General features: G+C 52.9%; 1 protein-coding gene and 1 pseudogene across 2 annotated transcripts in view; one reads left to right on the top strand and one right to left on the bottom strand.

The window, feature by feature from the left end:
* CPNE5 (copine 5) overlaps nt 1-14,551 on the top strand; it is an 87,454-nt gene extending 72,903 nt beyond the window's left edge. For both annotated transcript variants that reach the window (XM_063097221.1, XM_063097220.1), the window contains 9 exons: nt 422-475; nt 3,686-3,747; nt 8,539-8,585; nt 10,224-10,405; nt 11,266-11,393; nt 11,613-11,715; nt 12,485-12,542; nt 13,031-13,104; nt 14,333-14,551. In XM_063097221.1, the coding sequence (XP_062953291.1) occupies nt 422-475; nt 3,686-3,747; nt 8,539-8,585; nt 10,224-10,405; nt 11,266-11,393; nt 11,613-11,715; nt 12,485-12,542; nt 13,031-13,104; nt 14,333-14,551 (927 nt within the window). The remainder of the gene's footprint in view (nt 1-421; nt 476-3,685; nt 3,748-8,538; nt 8,586-10,223; nt 10,406-11,265; nt 11,394-11,612; nt 11,716-12,484; nt 12,543-13,030; nt 13,105-14,332) is intronic.
* A 4,305-nt stretch (nt 14,552-18,856) lies between these two features.
* LOC134379020 (pyroglutamylated RF-amide peptide receptor-like) lies at nt 18,857-19,739 on the bottom strand (annotated as a pseudogene).
* Between the last annotated feature and the right edge of the window lie 4,855 nt (nt 19,740-24,594).

Below are 24,594 nucleotides of genomic sequence, written 5' to 3'. Positions count from 1 at the left end.
CCCGGGGCAGCCCTTGGGCTGGAGGGAGGGAGGATTGGAATTGGTGAGGGAAGGGAGGAGGGCATCTTGGGTGAGGGGGGCAGCTTGAGCCTACACAAGTAACAGGCACAGACGCGATCGCTTTACCCTTTGGCTGCACAAGGTGGGGGGTGCGTTTGGGGAGCGGTGGGAAAGAAGGTGAAATAAATATTCCTGGTATGTTTGAGCGTGGAAGGCTGGGTCTGATTGGGGAGCCCAGTTGTGTAACTAAATGCCAGTGTCCCACAAACCCTTCCTAAACCCCACTCCCCTGGCCCCTGTGGTCTTCACACCCCACACTCTGCTGGGGCTGGGGCCACACCCAGGGGGAGGTGGAAGCCCTAGGGGCCCAGCCCTGACTGCATGGAAACATTTCTTACCTGGTAACTGGTTTTTCCCACAGGTGGTAAATCCGAAAAAGAAAATGAAGAAAAAGAAATACGTGAATTCTGGCACGGTGAGTAGCCGCCCCCTCCCTGTAGCTAGGTGTAAACATTTTGAGCCCCAAGCTAGGTCTGGTGTCAGGGAGTCACATGCGTCTGTGTGTGTGTCCGTGTGTCTCTGTGTGTGTACATGCAGAGGGTGGGGTCAGACCTGGGGGAGGCGGAGGGGGCAGATGGTGCAGACCATGCAACAGGCACTGTGCACAGAATGAGAACTCGGCAGAGACAACCGCCCATGGGACTTCCTGCAGGAAGCAGGAAGAAAAGGATTGCATTTGTTGAGCCCTCCTCTGAGGAATTCCCCATTTAGGTGCTTTTCACAGGTCGTTTCCCTGAGAAGCAGATGTTATCATCCCTTTGTCATAAATGAGGAAACCAAAATTGCAGGCAGGGAAGTGACTCAACCAAGGTCACACAAGGAGCTAGAAAGTGGCAGAGGTAGGAGTCAATACTACATTTGACTCCAGAGCTGGCAGCTGCTAGCAGGCACTGCCTCTGCTTAACAGTGACCACCCTGGGGTGACACACCGGCCCAGAGGCTCCTGGGGGCCGGTCTTCAGGACATTCATGCATTTATTCAACAAATATTTACTGAGTAGCAACCACATGCCAGACACTGTTCTTGGTGCAGGGGACAGAGCTGGGAATGACAGACCCAAATCCCTGGTGCTTATGTTCTAGTGGGGAGAGACAGAGAACAAATATATATATACATATGAACAAATATATATATACATATGAACAAATATATATATACGTATATACAAATATATATATACTATATATATATGTATGTATGTATGTATGTATACACACATGCAAACCTTGTGTGTGTCAGGTGGTTATGAGTGCTATGGAAAAAGTAGAATAAATAGGATAAAGGTATAGGGAATGAGGGATAAAATAAACAAGGTAAAGGGATAGGGAATATTCCTCAATAGGGGATATTGGGGAAAGGGAATTCCAGCTGTCGGGAACCGCACCTCTGAGGACAAGACAGGACAAGTCACTGTCTGCGGTGCAGACAGACCCAAGTTTCATCCTGTTTGTGCTCCCTCCCCACTCTAGGAGTCCATGGCCCCATAAGCTAATGCAGCCCAAGCTTAGTCACTGGAGTCAGGCAGACTGCAACTCCAGACCCAGAAGAAATCTTAGGGTGATTTGGGGTTCCTTTGAAGAAACTTACCTTCTCCATTTATGAAATGAGGCTAATAAGTCATCCCTTCCCCGCCTACTGCAAAGGGTGGCTGTGACAGACATGGGGGAGATGCAAGGAGAGGCAGGTTTGTGAACTGTACTCTGCTCACTCTAAGAGGATTGACCACCACTTCTCTGATGGTAACTGCTTCGTAGACTGGGGCTTGCAGTTATATTTCCTTTGTCCAAAGCTATGGTGTTTCTCAGTAGGAAAGCTGTCAGTGTTTGGGCAGGGTAATTAATTTTTCATCTCAGAGGACTTCCCTCATATATTGTGGGATGTTTGGCATTCCTGGCCTCTGCCCCTAAATAACCAGTAGAGCTCCAGTCCTAATGAGAACTCCCAAAATTCTCCCATACATTCCCAAATGCCCCTAGGGGAGGCAGCACCCTTCCCAGCTGGGAACTTTTGGATATACTGCTGAAAATAAAAAGATTTGAAAACTACTGATCTTGTCCAGCCTCTTACTTTAGAGATGAAGAAACTGTGGCCCAGAGATGGGATGTGATTTGTCCCAGGTCACATAGTGGGGTAAGGACTAGGCCCAGTTATCCTGACTTTCTTTGCTTTAGTATTTCCCAATCTTTATCATAAAAAATCACTTAGGAGCTAGGATGCTTGTTAAAATACAGATGCCTGGGCCAGTTCCCTGGGGTTCCATTCTAGTAGGCCCAGGCCGTGGCCCAGGAATCTGTGTTTAGTGCTTCTCAGATCTTACTTACTGGACTACTCTTTGACTAGCAAGTCCCTGGGTGAATCCAGATGGTCTGGCGTGTTAGAGATTGCTTCATCCCAGGGCCTGGGGTGGGGTGGGGGGTCAACCTGAGCTGCAGGTTAGACTCACATGAGGAGCTGAAAAAGACTTCTGAGACTCTGATGTAGCCGTAGAAACGCTTATGTAATTGGTCTGGGGTCCCCACCCAGGCTGTCAGACTTTTAAACGTTCCGCAGGGAATCTGATGATTGCCAGGCACGGTTAAAGCCACTGCTACAGTCCACTGCTAATGAATCTGAGCTGCCACACTTGGAAGGAAGCTTTGTTCATCCAGGCGTCGAACACTGTAACCATAGGGGGTTGGGGTCTCCAAGGCCCAGCTTGGCACTCACAGACCCTCCCATTATTCAGGCTAATGGCTCATCAGCTTTGTTAGGCCAAGGCCCTGCCTCGCCCACCCCATAAAGGCTGAATCTGCACCAGAAGGAGGCTCCCAAACTGCTAGAGAAGAGTTAGTTCTCCCATGTAGATAAAAAGTCCTCTGCTCCAATCTTGCTTCATTTAACTGGTTTAGGATGCCAGGCTTTCGCTTGTTTCCATGATCTGAAATCGTTATTGTAATGAGATGCCAGATAGCTGCCTGTCTTGGCAAAGCCAATGCCAAAGCCGCCAGGGGGTGTAGGTCAAGAGACCTCTGCTTGGGCAAGAGGGCCCCGGGTGGTCAGTTACCTCCGGGGAAAGGACAGGCTGCTTATGAGGTCTTGGGTCTGAGAGGGCAGAGGTCGAGGGACATCAGAGGGGTGAGATGAGATGAGGAAGGGTGTGCACAGAGGCACGTTTCAGGATTGCAGTTAATGGCACGTGGAAGCACGGGGCTTGTTGGCATTGCTGGGTTGTTAGGCCTGTGTCATGAGGAACCCTTCGCCCTCCACACCCCACCCCAGGGCCCTGGTGGGAGAGCCAGTGCCCACTTAGAGGAAACTCCTGCCCTTGGCTTGGGCCCCCGTGCTCCCCTGACAGAGACGGGACTCTTCCATAGAGGTCAAGAGTGTAGGTTCTGGAGTTGGCAGACCTGGGCTCAGATCCCCATTCTGTCCTGGCAGCTGAATGTTGCGTCACCTCTTTGAGTCTCCGCTTCCTTGGTTCTAAAATGGGGATAATAGCAGTCTTTCATAGGGTTCATGCCTCCAACAATGCATGCAAACCTGGCACATGTTGAGGACTCTGTGAATGTCAGCTCTCGCGTCGTGTTGTACACCATCTCCCCCAGACCCCTGCTCCCTGCTGACCAAGCTCCCTTTTGTTTTCAAGGTCACCCTGCTTTCCTTTGCTGTGGAGTCAGAGTGTACCTTCCTTGACTACATCAAAGGAGGGTGAGCAGAGATGCAGCGGGCTTCGTCGGCCTCAGGGAGAGGGAAGGGGCCCCCCACGCTTCGACGTGACCAGCTCTGGCCCCACTAAGGCCCTGGCTGAAGCCTGTGATGCTCGGCTCTGAGCAAACCTGATGTGTCTGGGCTGAGACAACTTGTCCAGAGCCCTGCACACCCCTGGATCCTGAACAGCTGCAGAGGGAGCTCCTGAGCCAAGGAGGCTGGCCTGGGTCACATCAGGTCCCCATGCAGACATGGGACTCGGAGGTGGTAGGACCCTATGATGAAGAGGGCCAAGGGCTTGGGGAGGTGTAAAGAGCCCTGGATTAAGAGTCAGGAGGCCCAGGCTCTAGGTCCCTCTTTGCCCTGAGTTTGCTGGGTTACTATGGGCAAGTCATTTTCCCTCCCTGGGTATCAGTTTCTTGCTCTGTACACAAAGGGATTGAAATTGGTGAATTCTGTGTCTCCTTCCAGCTCTCAGAGTCTGATACCTCTGATGGGGGTGGGGGTGCCAGTGATTAACCTGCTCACTGTTATCAAGGACCTATAAGGGGCAGTAAAATTGGGGGAAGAGCCAGGGGTAGTCCCCCGGCCAGCAGGGGATCAACGGGAGTTTAAGGAGCAGAAAGAACCTGAGGAGACTGTGTCCAGGCCAAGACAGGCAGGGAAGCCAGGAGGCTCCAGCCAACAGCTTATGAAAGAGCCTGACTCCAAGGTGAGGGCCTGCCTGACATGCTCCCTGCCAGGACAGGTGCCAGGTCAGGGCGTGGGCAGCTGAGAGCCCACAGGTGCAGGCAGGTGAGTGACTGCACCTGTCTGGAAAGGAGACAGGCAGGGGCAGCTGCCAAAGGCTCATCCCAGCCAGGCGGGCACTTGGCTGCATGGTTCTCCAGGGCAGAGGAGAAGTAAGGCCCTGGGAAGCCACACTCACTTTCCCATGACACCGCTCCCTGCTGCCTTGAACTTGCATAGTCTCCTGCATGGTTGCAGGCTCTCCTGCCCACTGAGCACACCGAGCACACAACCTCCCGCCGATCACCCGGGGGCTCCTCTGTCCCTCCTCTGAGCCGAGTCACTCCCTGCCCTTGCTCCCTTCTCTATCTCATTAAGCAACCACCCCTTACATCCCTTAGCACCTGTAATTTCCAAAGGATTCTCACCCTGTTTATCCTCCTCATTTGCATAGAGCCCCCTACTTATAGAACACAGTGGGCAGGGTTGAGACGGTTATCTCTATTTTACTAACTCGCCCCACAGCCACACGCCCAGGTGATGGCAGGGCGCCTTCTATCACAACATGCTGCCTTTCCTTCCACAGTAATTAATAATCCCGGCCCTGCCTGCCTCACAACTACCAGGTGGGGTGTGGTGAAGACGGAGACTGATGAATTAAAGGGCTGGATGTTGTGAGGCCTCACTGAGAAGGAGCCCTCAGCAGCTGGGCTACTGGCAAAGCTGGCGCCACCTGTACTGGGCAGGTTAGCACCCCAGAGCCAGCCTTCCCCGCACCTCTCTTTAAACTCTCTGGAGAACCTGAGTGAGAGAGCTGGTTCCAGGGAGGGAGAGCCAGCCTGCATGTCCAGGCAGGAAGCTGAAGGAGGCATTTGTCTAGGGATCCTCCCCTCCCTGGCCTCCCCACCCACCTCCCCAGGGGTCTGGGCAGCCTCACCTCCCTGTCAGAGGAGGAGCTGGCTGCTCAACAGTCTGCCCTTAGGCAGGAGAGACCAGGCTGCAGGAGTAACTTTCCAACAAAAAAGTACCTGCTGTCCAGGTGCTCCCTTCCTGGGGTTTTTCAGAACCCAGAGAAGAGGAGGACTAATTAAAGGAGTAAGGCCTGCCTCTCCCCTCACTCTGTATTTGAAGAGCGAGCTGGACAGTGTCCCTCAGCTATAGTCCTGCAGGCCAGAGCCACGCTCCCAATGTTGGCCTCGGGAACAGGGCTCTTACCCTCCAAATGTCTCCTTTCCTCCGAGAAAGACACACTGTATTCCACACTGAGAGATGACAACAAAGAGCAGATGAAGAGGGTAGGTCAACTGTTATAGCAAATAATTCTCCAACCACAAGGCTTAATACAAATGAAGGTTTATTTTCCATCCATAGGATGGAGGGTTGGGTGGGGAGACAATCCGCACAGTCATTCAGAGACGGAGGTTTTTGCCATCTTGTGGCTCCTTCTCCCATAGAGAGTCCACTGCATACTCTGCCCCAGCCAGCAGAAGAGAAGAATGTGGGCAGGACTGTCTCTGGCCAGCAGACCTTGTCTTGGGTCTCTTGCTAACCATGTCCTTAACCTTTCCCTAAGGGCAAGGGTCCCATGAGTGGCAGCTCAGCTGTGATCAGGTGGAGAGATAGCTGTGGTTTCTGCTAGGGACCTTCTGCTAAATGTAGGTGAGATGAGGCCTGCCTCCTCTTACATCATCCATATCCCGAACTCAGAACCACCAGAACAGAGTTTCCCCAAGTGTTATTCCAGAGCCCCCTCCTCAGAAGCCCTGGATGAGGGCAGGGGATGTTTCTTAACGAATCAGAGTCTGGGGCCCCAAACCAGACTAACTGAATTGGCATCTCTGGGGTGGGGCCCTGGAATCCTCTTTTTAGATAAGCTCCCCTGGCGATTCTATGCTCAGCACAGTGTGAGAACCACAAGACTAGGCTTTATCAGAGTCTCATGTCTTGGTCAACTTTGTTCTGTCTGCACCTGGCACAGAACCTAGAACAGCCAAGCCCTCAGAGATTCAACCCTGAATCTGAATCCTCAAAACCTAATTTTTTATTATGGAAAATTTCAAACACATGCAAAAGTAGACAGAAGGTATAATGAGCCCCCAAATACCCTTTACCCAGCCTCGGCCTCACCCACTCCCAGCCAGTCTTGTTCCCTGCGCTCTCCTCCTTACCCGGTTATTGCAGCCTATCCCAGCCGTCATACTTCATCCTAGCATACTTGGGGATGTATCTCTAAAATATAAGGACTCTCTCTTCATAAAACATAAAACATAACCACAATATTGTAATCACACCTAAGAAACGAATAGTTCCTTAATACCAAATATCCATCAGTGTTCAAATTTCCCTAATTGCTTATAAAGTTTTTTAATTGGTTTGTTTGAATCAGAAATCCAGGCAAGGTCCATATATTCTGATTGGTGGACTTATCTCTTAATTCTCTCTTTATGTATTGGTTCTCCCAAACACACGAACACCTTGCCTAAGCAGATTGCTGTGTGCACGCGCACGCGCACGCGCACACACACCCCCCAGGAGATACTGATTCGGTAGGTCTAGAGGGGCCTGAGATGCCCAAGTTCCCGGGTGCTGCTGATGCTGCTGGTCCGTGGGCAACTCTTCTTTTTATTTTTTTAATTTATTTTTTGCATTGAAACAAAATTGATTATACATATTTATGGGCTACAGAGGTGACTATCAGTGTTTGTGTACAGTGTGTGATGATCCAATCAATATTATTAGCATGTTCATCATTACCAATCATAATTATTCCTTGTGTTCCTTACCCAATTACTCCTTAATCCCCATCCTCCTCCCCCTCCCCCTTTCCCACTTCTAGTAACTATAGGTCTGTTCTCTCTTTCTGAAAGCTTAACGTTTTATTGTGGTCTTTCTTTTTTTTCTTTTTTTCTTTCTTAGCTTCCACTTATGAGTGAGGACATGCGGTATTTCTCTTTCTGTGCCTGGCTTATTTTACTTAACATAATTTTCTCCAAGCTCATCTATGTTGCTGTGAATGGCAGAATTTCATTCTTTGTTATGGCTCAGTGTTATTCCACTGTGTGTATACACCACATTTTCCTTATCTGGTCGTTCATTGATGGACATTTATGTTGGTTCCATATCTTGGCTATTGTAAATAGAGCTGTGATGAACATGGGAGTGCAGGTGTCCCTTCAACATGATGATTTCCATTCCTTTGGGTATATACCCAGAAGTGGGATTGCTGGATTGTACGGTAGATCTACCTGTAGTTGTTTGAGAAAACTTCATACTGTTTTCCATAATAACTGTACTAATTTACAGTCCCACCAACAGTGTAGGAGGGTTCCCCTGTCTCCACATCATCACCAGCATTTGTTATTCTCAGTCTTTTTTGATAATAATCAGAGCAAAAATGATTTTTAAAAAAATGTCTCATGGACCATTCTTCTGATAGTGCTCCTATAGAGTTTCCCACAGGCTGGATCTTGCTGGCTGCATCCCCTGTGGTGTCATTTAACATGTCCCTCTGTCCCCTGTATTTCCTGTAAACAACTGGTAGGTAGCTCTGGAGGCTCAGCCAGATTCAGGTTCAGTTTTTTGGCAAGACAACTTCATGGGTGGTGTTTTGTTCTTCTCTCAGGAATGAGTCAATGTCTGTTTGACTCTCTTTTTTTTTTTTTTGACTCTCTTTTTTATCAAGTAAATTTTAATCCTTAATCTGACTCCAAATCTGAGCCAAATATCCAGTGAGACCCAGGCTCACCTGACCTAACTCAGGTGGGCTCAGGGGCCAAGGTTTGTGGAGAAAATAAGTAATCATAGCCATGGGCCCACACAGAACAAAATCATCTTCAAGGAGCTTTCACACTGTTGAATTCTTCCGATGCTCACAACAGTCCTTTGGAGGATGGGTGTGGCTGGTAGTACCATCCCAGTTTTCCAGAACCAGAAGATTTGTGACCTCACCAAGGCCACGTATCCGGGTGGCAGCCAGGTTTCTCACTCCCTGCCCCACACTGTCCACCCTCTGCACAACTGTGCCTCTCTCAGGTGACTCCCCTGCCGTTCCCCCTCTTCTAGGACCCAGATCAACTTCACAGTGGCCATTGATTTCACTGCCTCCAATGGTGAGTCTGGGGATGGGCAGAGGGGCAGGGAGGGGGAAGGGGGTCTTTTAAGGGCTGTGGTGATTGACCTTGGCTGGGAGCCAGGTCCCTCATACTCTTTGGCCTCTTCCTCATGAAAGAGGACATGCCTAGGTCTGGGGGACCAAAGATATGACCAAGTGGCAGAGGTATCCTGAGGTTGGACCACTGACACTAACACAAACACATCTGGGCCCTGGGGCTACATACCCTGAGCCATAGCCTTGCCCCTTGCACCCAGTCTCCCTGGCAGAACGGGACAGTGCATACTCTGGGCCCATGGAGAGCCCTGGAGAAGAGATGTTTCCTCACAGGATAAACGCCACCTCCTCTGTGTATTACCACCTGCAAGTTGGAGGGAAACTGGAGCCAAGACTGAGTTCTGTGGTCCTCAGGGAGGGCAGGAACCCAGCCCAGCAGCCTCAGACCCTACCTTTGCTGGGGCTGTCCTGGCGTCCTTCCCTTCTCTGAATTTCTCCAGTGTCAGGCTATGGCCAAGTCATCAGGAGCAATCATGATGCCAAATTTTACAATGTTGGAAATATCACAACCTAATTCGGGTCCTGGACCCCTATTAGGGGTGCTCAGTGCTCATTTCTGTGCTGGTCAGAAGATGTTAAGTCTCACACTCCTCAGGTGTATCCAAAACCCTCTTATGGCTGCAGATTCTAGCATCACAGAGGGTTGGGCTGTCAGAGCTAGGAGGGGCCTCGGTGATAACAACATTGGTGATAGTTACAATAATAATAAGTGTTTAATCCTGACAGCAGTCCTGTGAGGTGGGAACTATTATTGTCCCCATGTTACAGATGAGGAGGCTGAGGCTGAGAGGTTAAGGAGCTTATTCAAGGTCACACAGCTGGTTGGAGGCAGAGACAGGATTGGTACCTGGGCAGTCTATGCTGTACTGCCTCTCATTAATGAACAAATCAGCAAAGAATGGACTGCATTCGTAGTGACAAGGGCTTTGGGGAAAATCACGCCAGGAAAAGAGATGGGGAGTATTGGGGGAGGCTGAAACTTTCCATAGGCTGCTCAGGGAAGACCACACTGAGAAGGTGACACTTGAGCAGAGACCTGGTGAGGTGAGGGAGTGGGCCATGTGGACATCCAGGGAGAAGTGTAAAGGGAACAGTCATTGCCAGGGGCCTGAGGTAGGGATGGCGAGAGGCTGGGACTGAGTGAGTGACAGGAGGATGGTGGGAGATGAGGAGAGAGGCAGCTGGAGGCCAGATCATATGGGGCCTTGTGGGATCTTGTATTCCGGGTGAGATGGGAACACTGGAGCATTCCGAGCATAGGAGAGGCATGATCCATCTGACGGAGGTTGGACGGGCTGGCTCCTGCCAGTGCACTGAGTACGGACTGTAGGCTCAAGGGCGGAAGGAAGCAGGGTTAGGAGGCTGGTGTTCTGGAGGAGCAGGGTAGGGGGTGGGATTCTGGATCTGTTTTGAAGGTTCAGCAACCATAATTTGCTCAAAGATTGAATGTGGGGTAAGAGAGAAAGAGAGGAGTCAGGATAAATAAACGGAAGTTAGAGGTGATCTTGGATACCCCCTTCTACGTTCTGAACCCGGGGAGGCTTGGAGGCTGCAAGTGTTCCCACGTCCTGTGTTGCAGGGAACCCCTCACAGTCCACGTCCCTGCACTACATGAGCCCCTACCAGCTGAACGCCTATGCGCTGGCACTGACAGCCGTCGGGGAGATCATCCAGCACTACGACAGCGACAAGATGTTCCCTGCCCTTGGCTTCGGGGCCAAGCTGCCCCCCGACGGCAGGGTGTCCCACGAGTTTCCGCTGGTAGGAGGTCCTGGGAGAGAGGGCTGAGGGCTGACCAGGCTGAGAGTGTGGTGACAAGCCTGGGGGGTAGGATGGGGCGGGTGCATCTCCTATTCTCCGAGCCTAGGGACTTAAGGTGCACCTCCCTGGGGGAGACTGCCTGCTGTGTGTAGGGGGCTTGTATCAAGGCCTCCAGAAACCCACTCCCCTCCCTGCTCACAAATACCCCCTTTCCACGTCTGAAGCTGCCCACAGCTGTCCATGGCCTCCTTGTTTGTTCATCACAAGATGCAGGTGGAGGTGGAGGGCAGCTATGGCTGCACTAGCCCCCGGGGCCCCAGGACAGAGGGTGAGGAGGTGTGGGTTGGCTGTGGGTGATTCCAGAGTCCCCAGTCAGTGCTGAGATAGGATGAGGTGGGTTCCCCTGGGGTGGTGTGGAACGTGGCATTATCTGGGGGTCCTGGGCCCTGTGGAGACCCCTCCTCTCCCTCCCTCACTCCCATGAGCTGGGACACTCAGTCAGTGAAAGCCCCTTCCAGGCTATCGACATGCTGGGCACAGGATACATGAGGACCTTCTCGAGTTACTCAGACCCAACCATCATTTTAGGGCGTGGTGGGTTTGCCTAAGGTTTCCTGAGGGAAGCAGCCAGGGCTCTCAGGGGGCCATTCTAAGCAGGTACAGGGAATGGGGCATGGAGCAGGTTTGGACCCTGCTTGCTTGCAGAGCATGGGCTGCCCTGCAGGGTGGGCCCTGGGAGTCCCCTCCCCTGCCCCGCCGCCCAGGCCTGCTGGCCTTCTTGACCCTGGCTCTGCTCTCACAGACCACCCGCCACCCTCCTTCCTTGCTGGGCTCAGCCCTCTCACCCTCTGTGCCCCCAGAACGGCAACCAGGAGAACCCCTCGTGCTGCGGCATTGACGGCATCCTGGAGGCCTACCACCGCAGCCTGCGCACGGTGCAGCTCTACGGCCCCACCAACTTTGCCCCCGTGGTCACCCACGTGGCCAGGTGAGTGCCGGGGTCGATAGATCCCTCCCAACCACTCACCGGACCTTTGTTTCCACACCTGCTGTCTCTGGATGGTGGAAGGGGCCATCCCATAGACTCACCTTTCAGGAGCCCTGACCCTGAAGCACTGTGCTCACCAAATGTTCGGGGTCCTTGTTGGGGGGACCTGCCCACAGCCCCCCCACCCTGACAGACCTCAGCCTGTCCTGCCCCATCCAGGAATGCGGCGGCCGTGCAGGACGGCTCCCAGTACTCAGTGCTGCTCATCATCACTGACGGGGTCATCTCGGACATGGCGCAGACCAAGGAGGCCATTGTCAACGTGAGCCAGGAAGGGGGGAGCAGGGTGGAGGGGATGGCAGGAGGAGTCTCTTCCTCCCCCTTAGGGGAAACTGGGGGGCGAGCCTCCCCTCTCTGTAGGGAAACCCTGGGGGGTGACTTGGAGTGTGGCCTCTCCCGACTCCCTCGCTGGGGCCCCTGCCCTCATCCACCCCTGTCTTCTGGCTGCAGAGTCTGGTGGGACTTTTTGGGAGGGCTGAGCAATGGGATTTGGGTTTGTTGAACTCTGTACCCACCTCTTGGTCACACTGGGTGGTTCACCTCCCCCCACTAGGCGCCTGTGGCTCCCTCATTGATCCATCTCTAGAACTGCTGCCCCAGCCCCCAGCCCTGCGTGGCAGGAACGTGGCTCCCCCTACCCTGTGGTCTCGTAGAAGGGGCCCCACCTGCAGCTGCGCTGGCCCTTCCTCAGAACCATAGAAGAGGGGTCTCACATGATGGAGGCCCAGCAAGCGGCAGAAGAGGGGACGAGGGTGGCTCACAGAAGCCAGACCTGTGACCATTTTCCCCTCTGCCTCCCTCCCTCTCGACCCCCTCTTCCTCTCTGGACCCCTTTCAATTTCCCTTGGTCTTTATCTCTGGTGCCCTCTCTCCCTCTCCCTACCCCTTTTCTGTTTCTCTGTGTCTCTCTATTGCTTCCTCGCCCATTTCTTCCCTGTGCCCTGCCTCTCTTCTGTCCCTACCCACCACCTCCCTTTCTTTTAACTGGCCCCCACTGGGCCCACCCTTCCCCACCCCTGTGTGGTCTCCAGGCTGCCAAGCTCCCCATGTCCATCATCATCATTGGAGTGGGCCAGGCGGAGTTCGACGGTGAGTCCAGCTGCTGCCCTCCTCCTCTTCCTCCCTACCCCCACCCTGGGTGTTTCCCCAGAGGCTCCAGGCCCCTGGGAACCACCCTTCTTAAAACAGTGGGAGCTCACGCCTGGGTGTGTGTGACTGGCTGGGTGAGTGTGCCAGGTGTGAGGGTGCGTTTGTTTGCACAGGGAGGGGTGGGTCAGGGTGTGTGCCCACGCCCACATCCCAAGGCTATGGGGAGGAGGCCCCGAGTCATTCCTTTCTCCTCCAATCCTGGGAGCCTGGGGAGGGTGGGGAGCAGAGCACTGGGCCAGAAGTCAGAGGATCACCTGGTTGGGCCCCTCCTGTCTCCTGGCCTGAGTTTCCCCATCTCTAACATGTGGGCATGGGTTGACAGTCTCTGCCCTGGATCGGCCTGGGATTGGAGGGCAAGTCCGCCATCCTGACAGGCCCAGGTATCCACCATTAGTCCCCCCAACCCGATACCGCTCTTCCCCACACAGCCATGGTGGAGCTGGATGGTGATGACGTGCGGATCTCTTCCCGGGGGAAGCTGGCAGAGCGGGACATCGTCCAGGTGAAGCCCAGTGTCTGCCTGCTCCATGGGAAATGCAAGAGCCCCTCTAGCCAAGCTGACCTCACACCTCCTCCTGGGGTCTTCCTTGGGGCGGGGCCCTGGAGGGAGGCACTGGGAGCCCCAGAGTGGCCTGGCCACCACGGAAGGAACAGGAGTCAGTCCTTGCGTCACACTTCTCTCTGGGCCGGATCCCTCCCTGCTGTCTGAGACCCACTCCTAACATTGTTGGTGCCCTGACCCAGACGCTCTGCCAGTACCCCTGAGCCCCCAGGCCTGTGTGGCCATCCACTTTGTTGTTTCCTGCCTGGTGGCCTTCCCGGTGAGATGGCAAAGCTGTTGAAGGTGGAGGCCGTGTCTTTGCTGTTGCCGCAGACCACTCCAAGAATGGGCATTGCCTGGTTGATTGAATCAATGTCCTAACATCTCCCTGTAGGACGTGAATGTAGTAATCAGAAAGGTCTTTGTCCTTGGGGAGTTCCCATCCAGTCAGGCAAAAGAGCACACTCGTCCTCACTGAATCTTCTGCAGACTGAGTTCCTACTGCTTAGGAGATGCGGAATAAAAAACTGACATTCTCCATACCCTCTGGGTTTAAAAATTGGAGAAGAGCATCCTAGGTGTGGAGACCACAGATAAGGGGCTGAAAACCAGAGCCAGGGCAATCTGGGAGGTGGGACCAGCTCAAGCAAAGGCCTGCAGGAGTGAGCCTGAGGCACTTGGGGTGGGAGGCAGCCCTGGGAGGAAGCCAGAGGGGCCTCATTAGCCCCAGAGAGAAAAGGGAAGGAGGGCCAAAGAGACAGAGTGGGCTCACCGCAGAGGTGGGAGGAGACCAGGGAGGGCATGTGTCCCAGAAGTCAGGGGATTCATTTCCTGAGCACCTACTAAGTGCCTGTGCTTAGTGCCAGGACTTCAGGGATTAAGGAATCTTGTTCAGTGATGTATCCTGGCATGGAACAGGTGTTCAATAATGAATTGTTGAGTGAATAAAAGATACTTGAGAAAGTTCATGGAAAAATAGAATTAAAAGATAATACAAATCTTTCCATGAACTTTTTAAAGTACCATAGTAGTGACTAAGACACAGTCCCTCGAGGAACTGACCAAGGCGGGGATTGAGTGAAGTGAGCAGAAGCTGGGAGGGGGGCGGGGATATGTCCCCAGGCCTGGAGATTTCAGGGGCTGGGGTCCAGCGGGAGGCACCGCCTGACTCTACCTTCCCGCCTGCCAGTTCGTGCCCTTCCGGGACTACGTGGACCGCACAGGCAACCACGTGCTGAGCATGGCCCGCCTGGCCCGCGATGTGCTGGCAGAGATCCCCGACCAGCTGGTGTCCTATATGAAGGCGCAGGGCATCCGCCCACATCCCCCACCTGCAGCACCCACACAGTCTCCCCCACAGTCCCCAGCCCACACGCCCCCTGCCTCCCCCCTGCACACGCATATCTGAGCCTGGCCAGAAGCCAGCCGATGACCGGGGCCCAGGCAAGGCTAGTAGAGCTGTAGGGTCCCCAGATTCCCTACAGTAGGCTCTGCTCAGCCCTTGGGACATCTTTGTGCCTGGGAGGCTGGCAGGGGGCGAGGTCTCTGGAGACTCTTCCCCAATTTCCTGGCCTCAAGACTCAATCCCAGGGAGTTGGGGATACAGGTAACAGAGGGGTACAAAGGGTTTTGGGTCTGGGGTTCTGGACCCTAGCTCTTCTCCTCTTCCCCTGATACCTGGCTCTAGCCTATCCAGAAGGTGTGAACAATGGGGATGATTTGGGTCCCCCAGCCCACCCTGGGCAATCCCATCTGCTCACCTGTCACCCTGAAGCCTGATCTGGGCCTCCCTCTTCCAGTCCCACTTCTTCCTCCCATCCGCCTGTGGTGTCTACTCCTATCCTGTCCCCTATTTCCAGTGAACCCTCTGAGGCTGATGGATTTGCAGGAAAGTGTGAACGTGTGACTCCTCCTTGGGACGGTATGCAGTGGGAGCCCTGGGGACCCATGGGGGGCTATAGGGGTGAACCGTAGGCCATGTGATGGGCCAGGAAGGAAGGCTTTTCAGCACAGAGTCCTTTCCGGTGCCTCTCAAGCCCACTATGTTGCTGATTCTAGACACATAGGTCCACGGGCCTCTCCTGGGTATGGGCCTGCAGGCACCTCCACAGTTGACTCCTGGCTCCAGGCATCCCCTCCTGTGCAGGGTCCTGGGTGCCCTCTCCTTTGCTGCCCACCTGGAAGCCTGGGCAAGGGGCAGCATAGCCCCTGCACTCCCACGCTGCTCCTGCTCTTTGCCCTTCTGTCCCATGGAGATAAGAGACAGGAGTCCTGAGTTTGAGCCCTGCCTCGACCCCTACCTACTGTGGGAATCCCAGCAAGGCCTTACTACCTTCTGGGCCTTAGTTTCCACTTCTGTATGGTGAGAGGGTTGACCAGGTGTCCTGGGTTTTCCTTCAGCTCTGACATCCTGATGGTCCATTCATCCCATGCCCACCCACCCCCATCCCACTCCTCACCAATGTGACCCTCTACCCAAGGCCATCTTGGCTCTAGGGTCACCCTGTTCCATCCTGCCACCCCAAACACACCCCTGTCCTTCAGCCTTGGGCTCTGGCATCTGAGGCTGAGCTTCTGCCGCTGCTGTGGAAAAGGTGGGAGAGTGGATCTCACTCTTGGGCTGCCCAGCCCTTACCCCCTCGGGGAGCAGGTCATGCATGCTGTCCCTCCCGCCGCATGGGGCTCCGCGGCCCACTGATCTCTCAGTGCCTGGTGGAGACCAGGCCCTGCCCCATCTGCTGCCCGACTCTGCTGCCCTCCTGTCATGCATGCTGGTGGTGTTTCTGCGCTCTCTGGTCCTGTGCCCATCTCTGAGACTGTCTCTGTGTGGAATTTGCCTTAAACTGAAATAAATTTGGTTCTTTTACTAAAGGCCCTTGTTTTCCTTTCTTCTGTGAAAACAGTACAGATGTTGCTGCTCAACAGAATCCAGGTTCTCCTCTCCCTTCTTCCTTCAATTCTTTAGTTCAGTTTAGTTTTACTGAGCAATTACCCCATGCCAGCCTCCGTGCCAGGCACCAGGGATGCAACAGCGAACAAAACACCATCCACATGCAGCTTTCAACAAACACACAAACAAGACAGAGACACACAGTAAGCACATGAACAGGCAGATAAATAACATAATTTCAAATGGCGACAAGAGTTAGAGAAATAAGACAGCATAAGAGGATAGAGGGTGACAGTGGTGACTGAGTGATGGTCGAGGTGAGCCCCAAGGAAATGAGACAGGGGCCGTGCTGACATCTGGGGGAAGAGGGCTCCAAGGAGAGGGACTTGCAAGGGCAAGGGCGCTGGGGCAGGAGCGTGCTTGGTGTGCTTGAAGGAGAGCAGGGAGCCCGATGTAGTTGGAGCTGAGTTAAGGAAGGGAGAGCACAGGAGACAGGGTTGGAGAAGTGAAGTAGCCAGAATGCACAGGGCCTTGTAGTCCAGGATAGGGCCTTCGGCATTGTCAGGGACAACAAGGAAACAGGGGCTATTGAAGAGGTGAGAGAGGTAACACGATCAAATTTTTCTCTAAAGCAAATGGATCACTTTATTGCATGTGATCATTTATTCACTCATCTCTCAACAAGTATTCACCCCCACCCTCTGCTCTGGGGCACTGAGCAAGGAAATCCTACAACCCTGGGGATGCCAAGCCAGAAGGAGGGGCCGGGGTCTGTGGGCATCAAAGCGGGTTCCTAGCCCAGCCTGGGTGACTCACAGGCCATGTGCCCTTGACGAGTTACTACTCCTCTGTGCAATGGGGTCATCACTCCCCATCGCAGGATTATCACACAGTCAAACAGAGTGACAGGTAGGTATGTGCACATGATGTGCGTGACATGTGCCCAACACCTGCTGCACATTAAGTGCACAAGAAACACTTTTCCTCCTCGTTCCTCCTCATGTATAAATCTCTGTGACCATCAGGGAGCAAGGCCACAGAGAAAAGGGACTTCTCCCTTCTCCAGGCAAGGTTGTTCTTACATTAGCCCTCCAGGCAGCCATTCCCAACCTGCACGTCACAAGGAATTTAGTACTAATTATACCCAAGTTTGGGATTTGTTTACTTCTTCTGATTTTATAGTAAATTAGAGCTGATTCACAGCTGTCCCTATAATTAGATGCCCCTCTGACTTGCATTCCGATACGCTTTGAGTGGGAACGGGTGGGGTCACAGCTCAAGAGAAGGGAAGTTCCCATAACCAGTGGCCCATTTTGCCTCACCTTGGGCACCGTGGGAAAGTGTCAGGAGGAGATGCCTGCCTGGCAGGGGAGTCAAAGCTCAGCGCTGATGCCGAGACAGGAAGCCAAGAGCATCTTTGTTGTTCCCGACGTGGTAGCATCTCTCCTGGGTTCCTTCCCAAGGTGTGTGCCACAGAAAACTGGTTCCCTGGCAGGGAGTTTGGAAACTGCCCGCTCTGGGCCCCTCTCGGAGAGTCTCAAAGGCCTTTAGGGTATTCAAGGCTTTGATAAGTCCCATAACAAGGAGACCGGTTTGACTTGGGACAACCCAATGTGTCCCAAGCTTATTGGCCACGGAGGTGGTGTGTGGGAGGTGGTGTGTGTGTGTGTGTGTGTGTAGATGGTAACACTATCACCAAGCCAAACATGCTGACTTAGGAATTTCTGTAGACAACCTCCCTGTTTGCCAGGCCAACACAGAAGCTCGAGGCCTGCTCCAAGGAGGCCAGAGGGAAGGCGCAGAGATGGGAGCTTCCCCAAGGAGATGGGGTGGGAGAGAAGGGGACCTGAGTTGAGTTCTGGAAGAAGGAAAGGGCCTTGAAAGAGGCCATTGCCCCAGCCACTTCAGGAAGAAGAGAAACCACAGAGAAGAAAGGAGGATATTCAGATATTTACAGGTCCAGACTCATGGCTCCATGGTTGACTTTGTTTTTGTTCCCTTATTGGGCTAAGGGGTGTGCGGGAGCACTGGAAGGGGGTGGGCAGAGAAGGGAGAGGCAGCTGAAAGGCTCTCCTGAGCTCTGGGCCCCCATCCAGGCTGCAGCTGCCCCGGCCCACCCCCCACTCAGTCTCCTGGCCTTCAGGACCCCAGGCTGTCAGCCCCCAGATCATTTCTCTACCCACTTCTCTGCTTTGGAAGTCCCTCTACCCCCTTCTTGTCCATTCATTTAAAATGCCCCTGAATTAATAAAATAATAATAATAATAATAATTATAGTAGTAGTAATGACCAACACTCATATGGACTTACCAAGCACCATGCACTCTTCTAAGCACTTCACACGTGTTAGGTGAATTCTTCTTCATATCAACCCTGTGAAGAAGGTATTTGCATTATCTCATCTTCCAGCTGAGAAAACTGAGGCACAGAGAGGTTAAGGGCCTTGCTCGAGATCGTGCAACTAGAAAGTAGTAGAGCCTATAGGTATCTGAGCCTCGAAGCAGAATGGGAGGACGGACCTAGTTATCTAAAGATGTGAGCTCTAGCTGAGCCATTTAGCTGTGACATGACCTCTGCTAGGCTGCCGTCTTCTGAGGATCTCACTCTCCCCACGGCAAAACGGAGGAGGTGGGCTCTAATATCACTAAGATTCTCGTTGCCCTTGAATCTCAGCCCCCTGGTCAGCCTATCCTCTCAGATACCCGCCAGGCCCCATAGGCCTCCTGGGGCCCTGTCATGGCCAGGCTGGGCTCTCTCCATCACCATAGCAGCCCCTCCCACACCCCTGGGATGCCTGGCTATCGTCAGCCTGCAGAAAAGCTTCCTAAGTCCTGCCCAGAAGGGGCCGGAGAGGTAGAAGCAGAGGAGGGGGCTGACAGCACAATTGGAGTAGGCTAGGATGGTGCAGAGGCTGGAGGCCACGAAAGCCACCGGTGTGGCAGGCAGGCAGCGCATGTCCACTACGTAGCCCAGCATGGAGTGGGGCCCCCACATCAGCACGAAAATCGCCAGCAGCACAAGGATGAGCCCTGTGTTCTCCTGGTGCTCCTGGATGTTCCTCCCCCATGGGACCACGGGGCTATGTTCACAGGAGCCAGCCCACATGGCTGAAAAAGTAGCCTATGTCCAACATGAAAGGTAGGAAGGCCAGGGCTCCCAGCAGGGTGAAGGAGCAGGAGGTCTGAGCAGGGCTCAGGAACAAGCGGCAGGCCCAGGCCTCGGGGGCTCCTGAGGTTTCCTCTTCCAGTACTATCCGCTGGGACAGCCATTTGGGCAGGATGTGGTGAGTCCCCAAACCCACATGGCCCCACAGAGCAGCAGGCGGGCACTCTGGCTGACTGGGAGGGCCACATCAGGCCAGGCCACGGCAACATGGTGCAGAACATGGTGGCTGTGTTGGTGGCCTGGCTGCTGGTGCAGATGACAGGGCCCAGCCACCAGTCGTGCCGCAGGAAGCTCAGCAGCGGCACAGGCACCACGCAGGCCAGGAAGAGCAGGTCAGACAGAGTGATGTTCACCATGAGGCTGTTGGTCAGGGCGAGGAGCAGGAGGGGGGTGCCGGGGGGGCCCAGACCCACCACCAGCAGCATGAGCCCATTGGCTAACAGCCCCACCAGCAGGATGAGGCCGCAGACCCCAGCAAAGATGAGTCGGAGCTGCTCAGGTATGACCAGGAGCCCCGTAGTGAACGTGGCATTGGGCTCCATTCTCCTGTTTCAGACACACAAGGACAGCATAGAAAGCAGCCCTGAAGGCCACAGCCCCCATTCCTGTGGAGGCCCCTGCTGTCAAAGACCGCTGTGTACAGTGGGCCCAGACACGTGCCTGTGCTTGGTACATGCTGGCCCCTTCAGACCTCACAACAACCGGACGGACAAGTCCTAACTCTGCTACTCAGCAGCTGGGTGACCTTGGGAAAGTTACTTCATGTTTCTCTACTCCAGTTTCCTCAACTGTAAGAAAGTGAGGAAATAAAACAGATGTCAACAGTAGCTGTCACTAAGGGGTGAGATTAAGGTAATTTTCATTTTCTTCTTTATAATATCTTTTTTTCTAAAATTTCTTAGGGAAGGGCCGGCCCGTGGCTCACTCGGGAGAGTGTGGTGCTGATAACACCAAGGCCACGGGTTCAGATCCCATATAGGGATGACCGGTTCGCTCACTTGGGAGAGCGTGGTGCTGACAACACCAAGTCAAGGGTAAAGATCCCCTTACCAGTCATCTTTAAAAAATAATAATAATAAAACAAAATTTCTTAGGGAGTACAAATTGCTTTTATGATTTGATAAACAAATATTACATATACAGTTGGTCCTTCATATCCATGGGTTCCACATCCATGTATTTAACTAACTGCTGATAGAAAGTATTTGGGGAGAAAATAATTGCATGTGTACTGAACATGTACCGACTTTTTTTCTTGTCATTATTCCCTAAACAATAGAGTATAACAGCTATTTACTTATCATTTGCATTGTATTAGGTATTACAAGTAGTCTAGATATGATCTTAAGTGTATGCGAGGATATATGTCAGTTCTATTCAAATACCACACCATTTTATATCAGACACTTGAGAATCTGCAGATTTTGGTATAGGAGGGAGGTCCTGGAACCAATCCCCCACAAATACTAAGGGACAATTGTGTGTATATATATAAACAAAACCCTGCCCTGTAAAATGGGCAAATTTAATTTGAGGTTCAAATGAGAAAGTGGGCATGAAAGGGCCCTTACCAGTGGTTCCCAAGCTTGTCTGCACATTGGGGATCACCTGAGGCGTTCCAAAAATACTGAAGCCTGCATCCCACCCCAGAGACGTGATTTAGTTGGTCTGGGCTTTGGCATTTTTGAAAGATCCCAGGTAATTCTAAGGGGCAGACCAGGCTGAGGATTGCTGCCCTCTGGGCTGTGCTGTGCCAGTTCCCAGCCAGCATAGGAGGAAGCCCGCACCAGCTTCGTAACTTCTTTGTCACCCCCCATCCCACATGCTGAGGACGTGGGGAGCCCCTGTTGAGAGGTCTCTGTCTAGGAAGTGGGATCTAAACATTCTAGAGTTAGCCCAAGAGCTGACGCCACCATTGGCGGCCCCACAGACCAAGCCAGGTCCCCAGAGCGGGAGAGGCCTGCCTGTTAACAACTGCTTCCTGAGCATTTACTCCATGCCTGGTGCTGGGGAATCCATCAGCAAACACAACAGCCTGGGGCTGGGGGGAGGCCTGACTCGACTTTCCCCTGCTTTTCCCTTACATGGGGGGTGGGGCTGGAGAGACCATTTTCTGGCTGCCTCAAAGCCAGGCTGAGAGTCCCCTGGGCCCCTCCTACAGAGCCCCTGCCTGGGGACTTGCTTGGTGCTTGAGGCTCAGCGTACCCAAGGGCAGCTGAGGACAGACTAGAGAGGGAGGCCTCTATGAATTGTGATGCCAGCACCCTTCCTGGGTCCCAGACTCTGGTTCCAGGGACTGCAGGGGGAGCAGGAAATGAGGACCAGCCCAAATACCCCAACTGCCCTGCATGAATGCCACTTTGCTGGAACTCGTCATTGACTTCTTTCTTTTTTTTCTAATTTTACTTCATCATATACGATGTAGTTGATTTTCATGTCTCTATACCAATTTCTCCTTTCTCCCTTCCTTCCTCCCTCCCTTCCCCATCAACATCATGTCTATTGACTTGTCTTAAGTTCAAGGAATTGAGATTGCTAAGTCTTCTTCCCCCCGCCCCCACCATTTATTTGTATGTATATTTATTTATTTATTTATTTTTAGCTCCCACAAATAAGTGAGAACATGCGGTATTTCTCTTTCTGTGTCTGGCTTATTTCACTTGTCATGGACTTTTCATTTTTGCTTCCTGCTGCAGACTCACCAACAGGGAATACTACTGGAGAGGAGGTGAGGGGGTGGTGAAAGGCCTGAGGACCCTGGCCCCTGCTCAGCAAATCCTCCACAGCTCCCTAGAAGAAGCTCCATAACTCAGGGGTTAAGTTTGTGGGTACTGGAGCCTGGCTTCAAAACCCGGCCCCAGCATTTCCCAGCTATGTGACTGTGGACAAGTTACTCAGCCTCTCTCTGCACCATTTTCCTCATCTGTGAAATGGGGAGGACGACAGGCCCAGTCTCACAGGGTTGATGTGAGGATTAAATGAGGTGATAAGTGCTCAGACTGGTGCCTGGCACATGGAAGGTGCTTGGTAAATGATGGTCGTCATCCCGCCCCTGCCCACCCTCAACTCCTAAAAGCTCTCCTCCCAACAACCCTGCCCAGCCTCCATTCTGTCCCCTACCCCCTTCTCATTCCACACCGAGTCCCATCAGCCCAGTCCCACCCTCCTTTTCTTAATCAGCCTCAAGCTGAGTTGCGACCAGAGCCCCTTTATCTGACATGCCCTAAGAACTTACCACTTGCCTGGAAGTTCACTCTGAAGTCTACCTTGAGTCTCTCCTGATGCTGTCCTCACCCACCTTGTGCTTCTCTGAGGCTACTGGGTCCTGCTTGCTGACTCTTGAGCCCTGTGACCCTGGGAAAAGCTGGTGGCCCTTGCACAGCTGTGCTCTGCCCAGAAGGTAGATCCAGCCAGAGAAAGCCAAGAGAGGGTTCTGTGCAGGTGTGCAGTCTCTTTCAGCACCCCACCTCTAGGAAACCTGAGCTAGCTGCTTGAGGCCTCAGCAGAGCTGAAATGGGAGGGGCGGGCCTGGGGGCCACTCCTATACCAGGCTCCCCAAAGGACAGGGGCTCTGTCTGCTCTACTGGTTCCCCCAGGAATCACACTCTGCCTTCCTGCCTCATTAACTCCCTGGCCCACAGGACAGAGATGTTGGTGCCTGCCAGGCCCCCAGACCCCAGAGAGAGCCATTAGCAATAGCAGGACCTGTCCCCCACCCTCTGCCAGGGCTGGGCATCACTCACTCCAGCCCACACCTCTCTCCCTCTCTGAGCACACCACAGCCTAGAAACTGTTCAAAGCAGGGGCAGGCTTATGGGCTGGGGGAATGGGGCAGAGAAGGTAGAAGACATTGGGGTAAGAAAGAACCCATGAGGGACCCAGTGAGAGAAGCAGCTGAATCACGGGAGTCATCCACACAGATGGTCTGGAGGTTGAATGTGGTCTGTTAAGGGCATCTGATGCAACCTTTGGTGGCTTCTGATGCCGGAATCTTCTCTACCTCACCTCTTGCCAAGTGTCACCTGGCTTCTGTCTGTATGCCTCTGGTGGTAGAGGGCTTGCTGCTGTTGAGGCATCCCTTTCAGAATTGAGAAGAGGCTGGGGCTGGGAGCTGAGAGACTTTGATTAAACAGGTAGGAGCAAGGTTTTCCCCTCTATCTCCTGAGCTCCCTCTTTCTCCTTCATTCTCTTTCTCTGCAACTCCATCTCTTGAACTGTCTTTGCTTATCTTTCTATGAAACTGGGGCTTCTTCTGATTCAGCTGGGGAATTCTCCAGTACCCAAATGATTATGAAGTACCAAACTTAGCACCTGGCACACATTGGACATTCGGTTTGTGATGAGCATTATTGTGGTTAATGGTACAATGACAGACATTTGCAACAAACACAGATGAGAGATAGCCCAACACTGAGATATAGTCTAAGACTCCCAAAGCAAGCTCCTGAGGCACGGAAAGCCCCAGGCCCAGGTTATAAGGTACAGTCACCTTTCAGGAAGAAAATATTGCACAATTCTGGGAACTCCTGCAAAAACTCCAGAGAAGATTCCATTAGTGATTCTGAATCCAGGTTCCTGACTGCTCCCCAGGCCCCACCAGACACAACCCAGTGGCAACTCATGAATCCAGAGATTGACACCCCAGGGTAAAGGGCTGTTCCTGGGGACACCATGCATAGTGACAGGGAGCAGGAACCTCAAATGTGACCTCTTAGAGGTGGATCATAGGGAAAAGGGAGTGGGGTTGGAGCTCAGGGAGACAGGAGGACATTGGGACACATCAGGGGCTATCACTCTTCCCCATGAATTCTGCTTGGCAGAAACCCCATGCTTGCAAATAGAAACTGCAAGCCAGACGGAACAACACTCTGCCAGGCAGAACAGTGGGACTGCTTTAATAAACAGAGTGCTTTGTAATTAACAGGTTATACCAATTAGGAATCAGCACCAAAGCTCCTTGAAAAGTTTCTTTCTTCTTCCTCAATATTTTTTTTTCTGATTGTATAAGGAATACCCACATTGTAGAAAATCTGAAAACACAAATATGTATAAAAAGGAAAACAACACCCCCACACATTCACCCTATAATTTTACTACCCAGAGATGTGTGACTAATATTTTGGTGCATTTTCCTTAAATAGGTTTTCTAGACTTTTTCTTTCTTTAAAGAGTTTTACCACACCCCCAGCCCCAAGCCTTATTTACTTGGCACTTCTTTGGGGTGCAAAGAGCAGGGCTAATCCAGCCCCTGGCCTGGGTTCCAGCCTGATTTGAGGAGTATTTTCCTGAACTTCCAAGCTGATCCTCTCCGTTGTTGCGGTGTCCAGGAAGGCAGGACAGGAGCTGAAGGAAAGGAAACTCGGGGTGGTGGCCACCCTCCCAAGACAGGACAAGCAG

Source organism: Cynocephalus volans, chromosome 5, assembly GCF_027409185.1.
Source record: "Cynocephalus volans isolate mCynVol1 chromosome 5, mCynVol1.pri, whole genome shotgun sequence".
Lineage (NCBI taxonomy): Eukaryota > Metazoa > Chordata > Mammalia > Dermoptera > Cynocephalidae > Cynocephalus > Cynocephalus volans.
The sequence above is the reverse complement of the archived record's forward strand: the minus strand, read 5'-3'. Positions and strand labels throughout refer to the sequence as shown.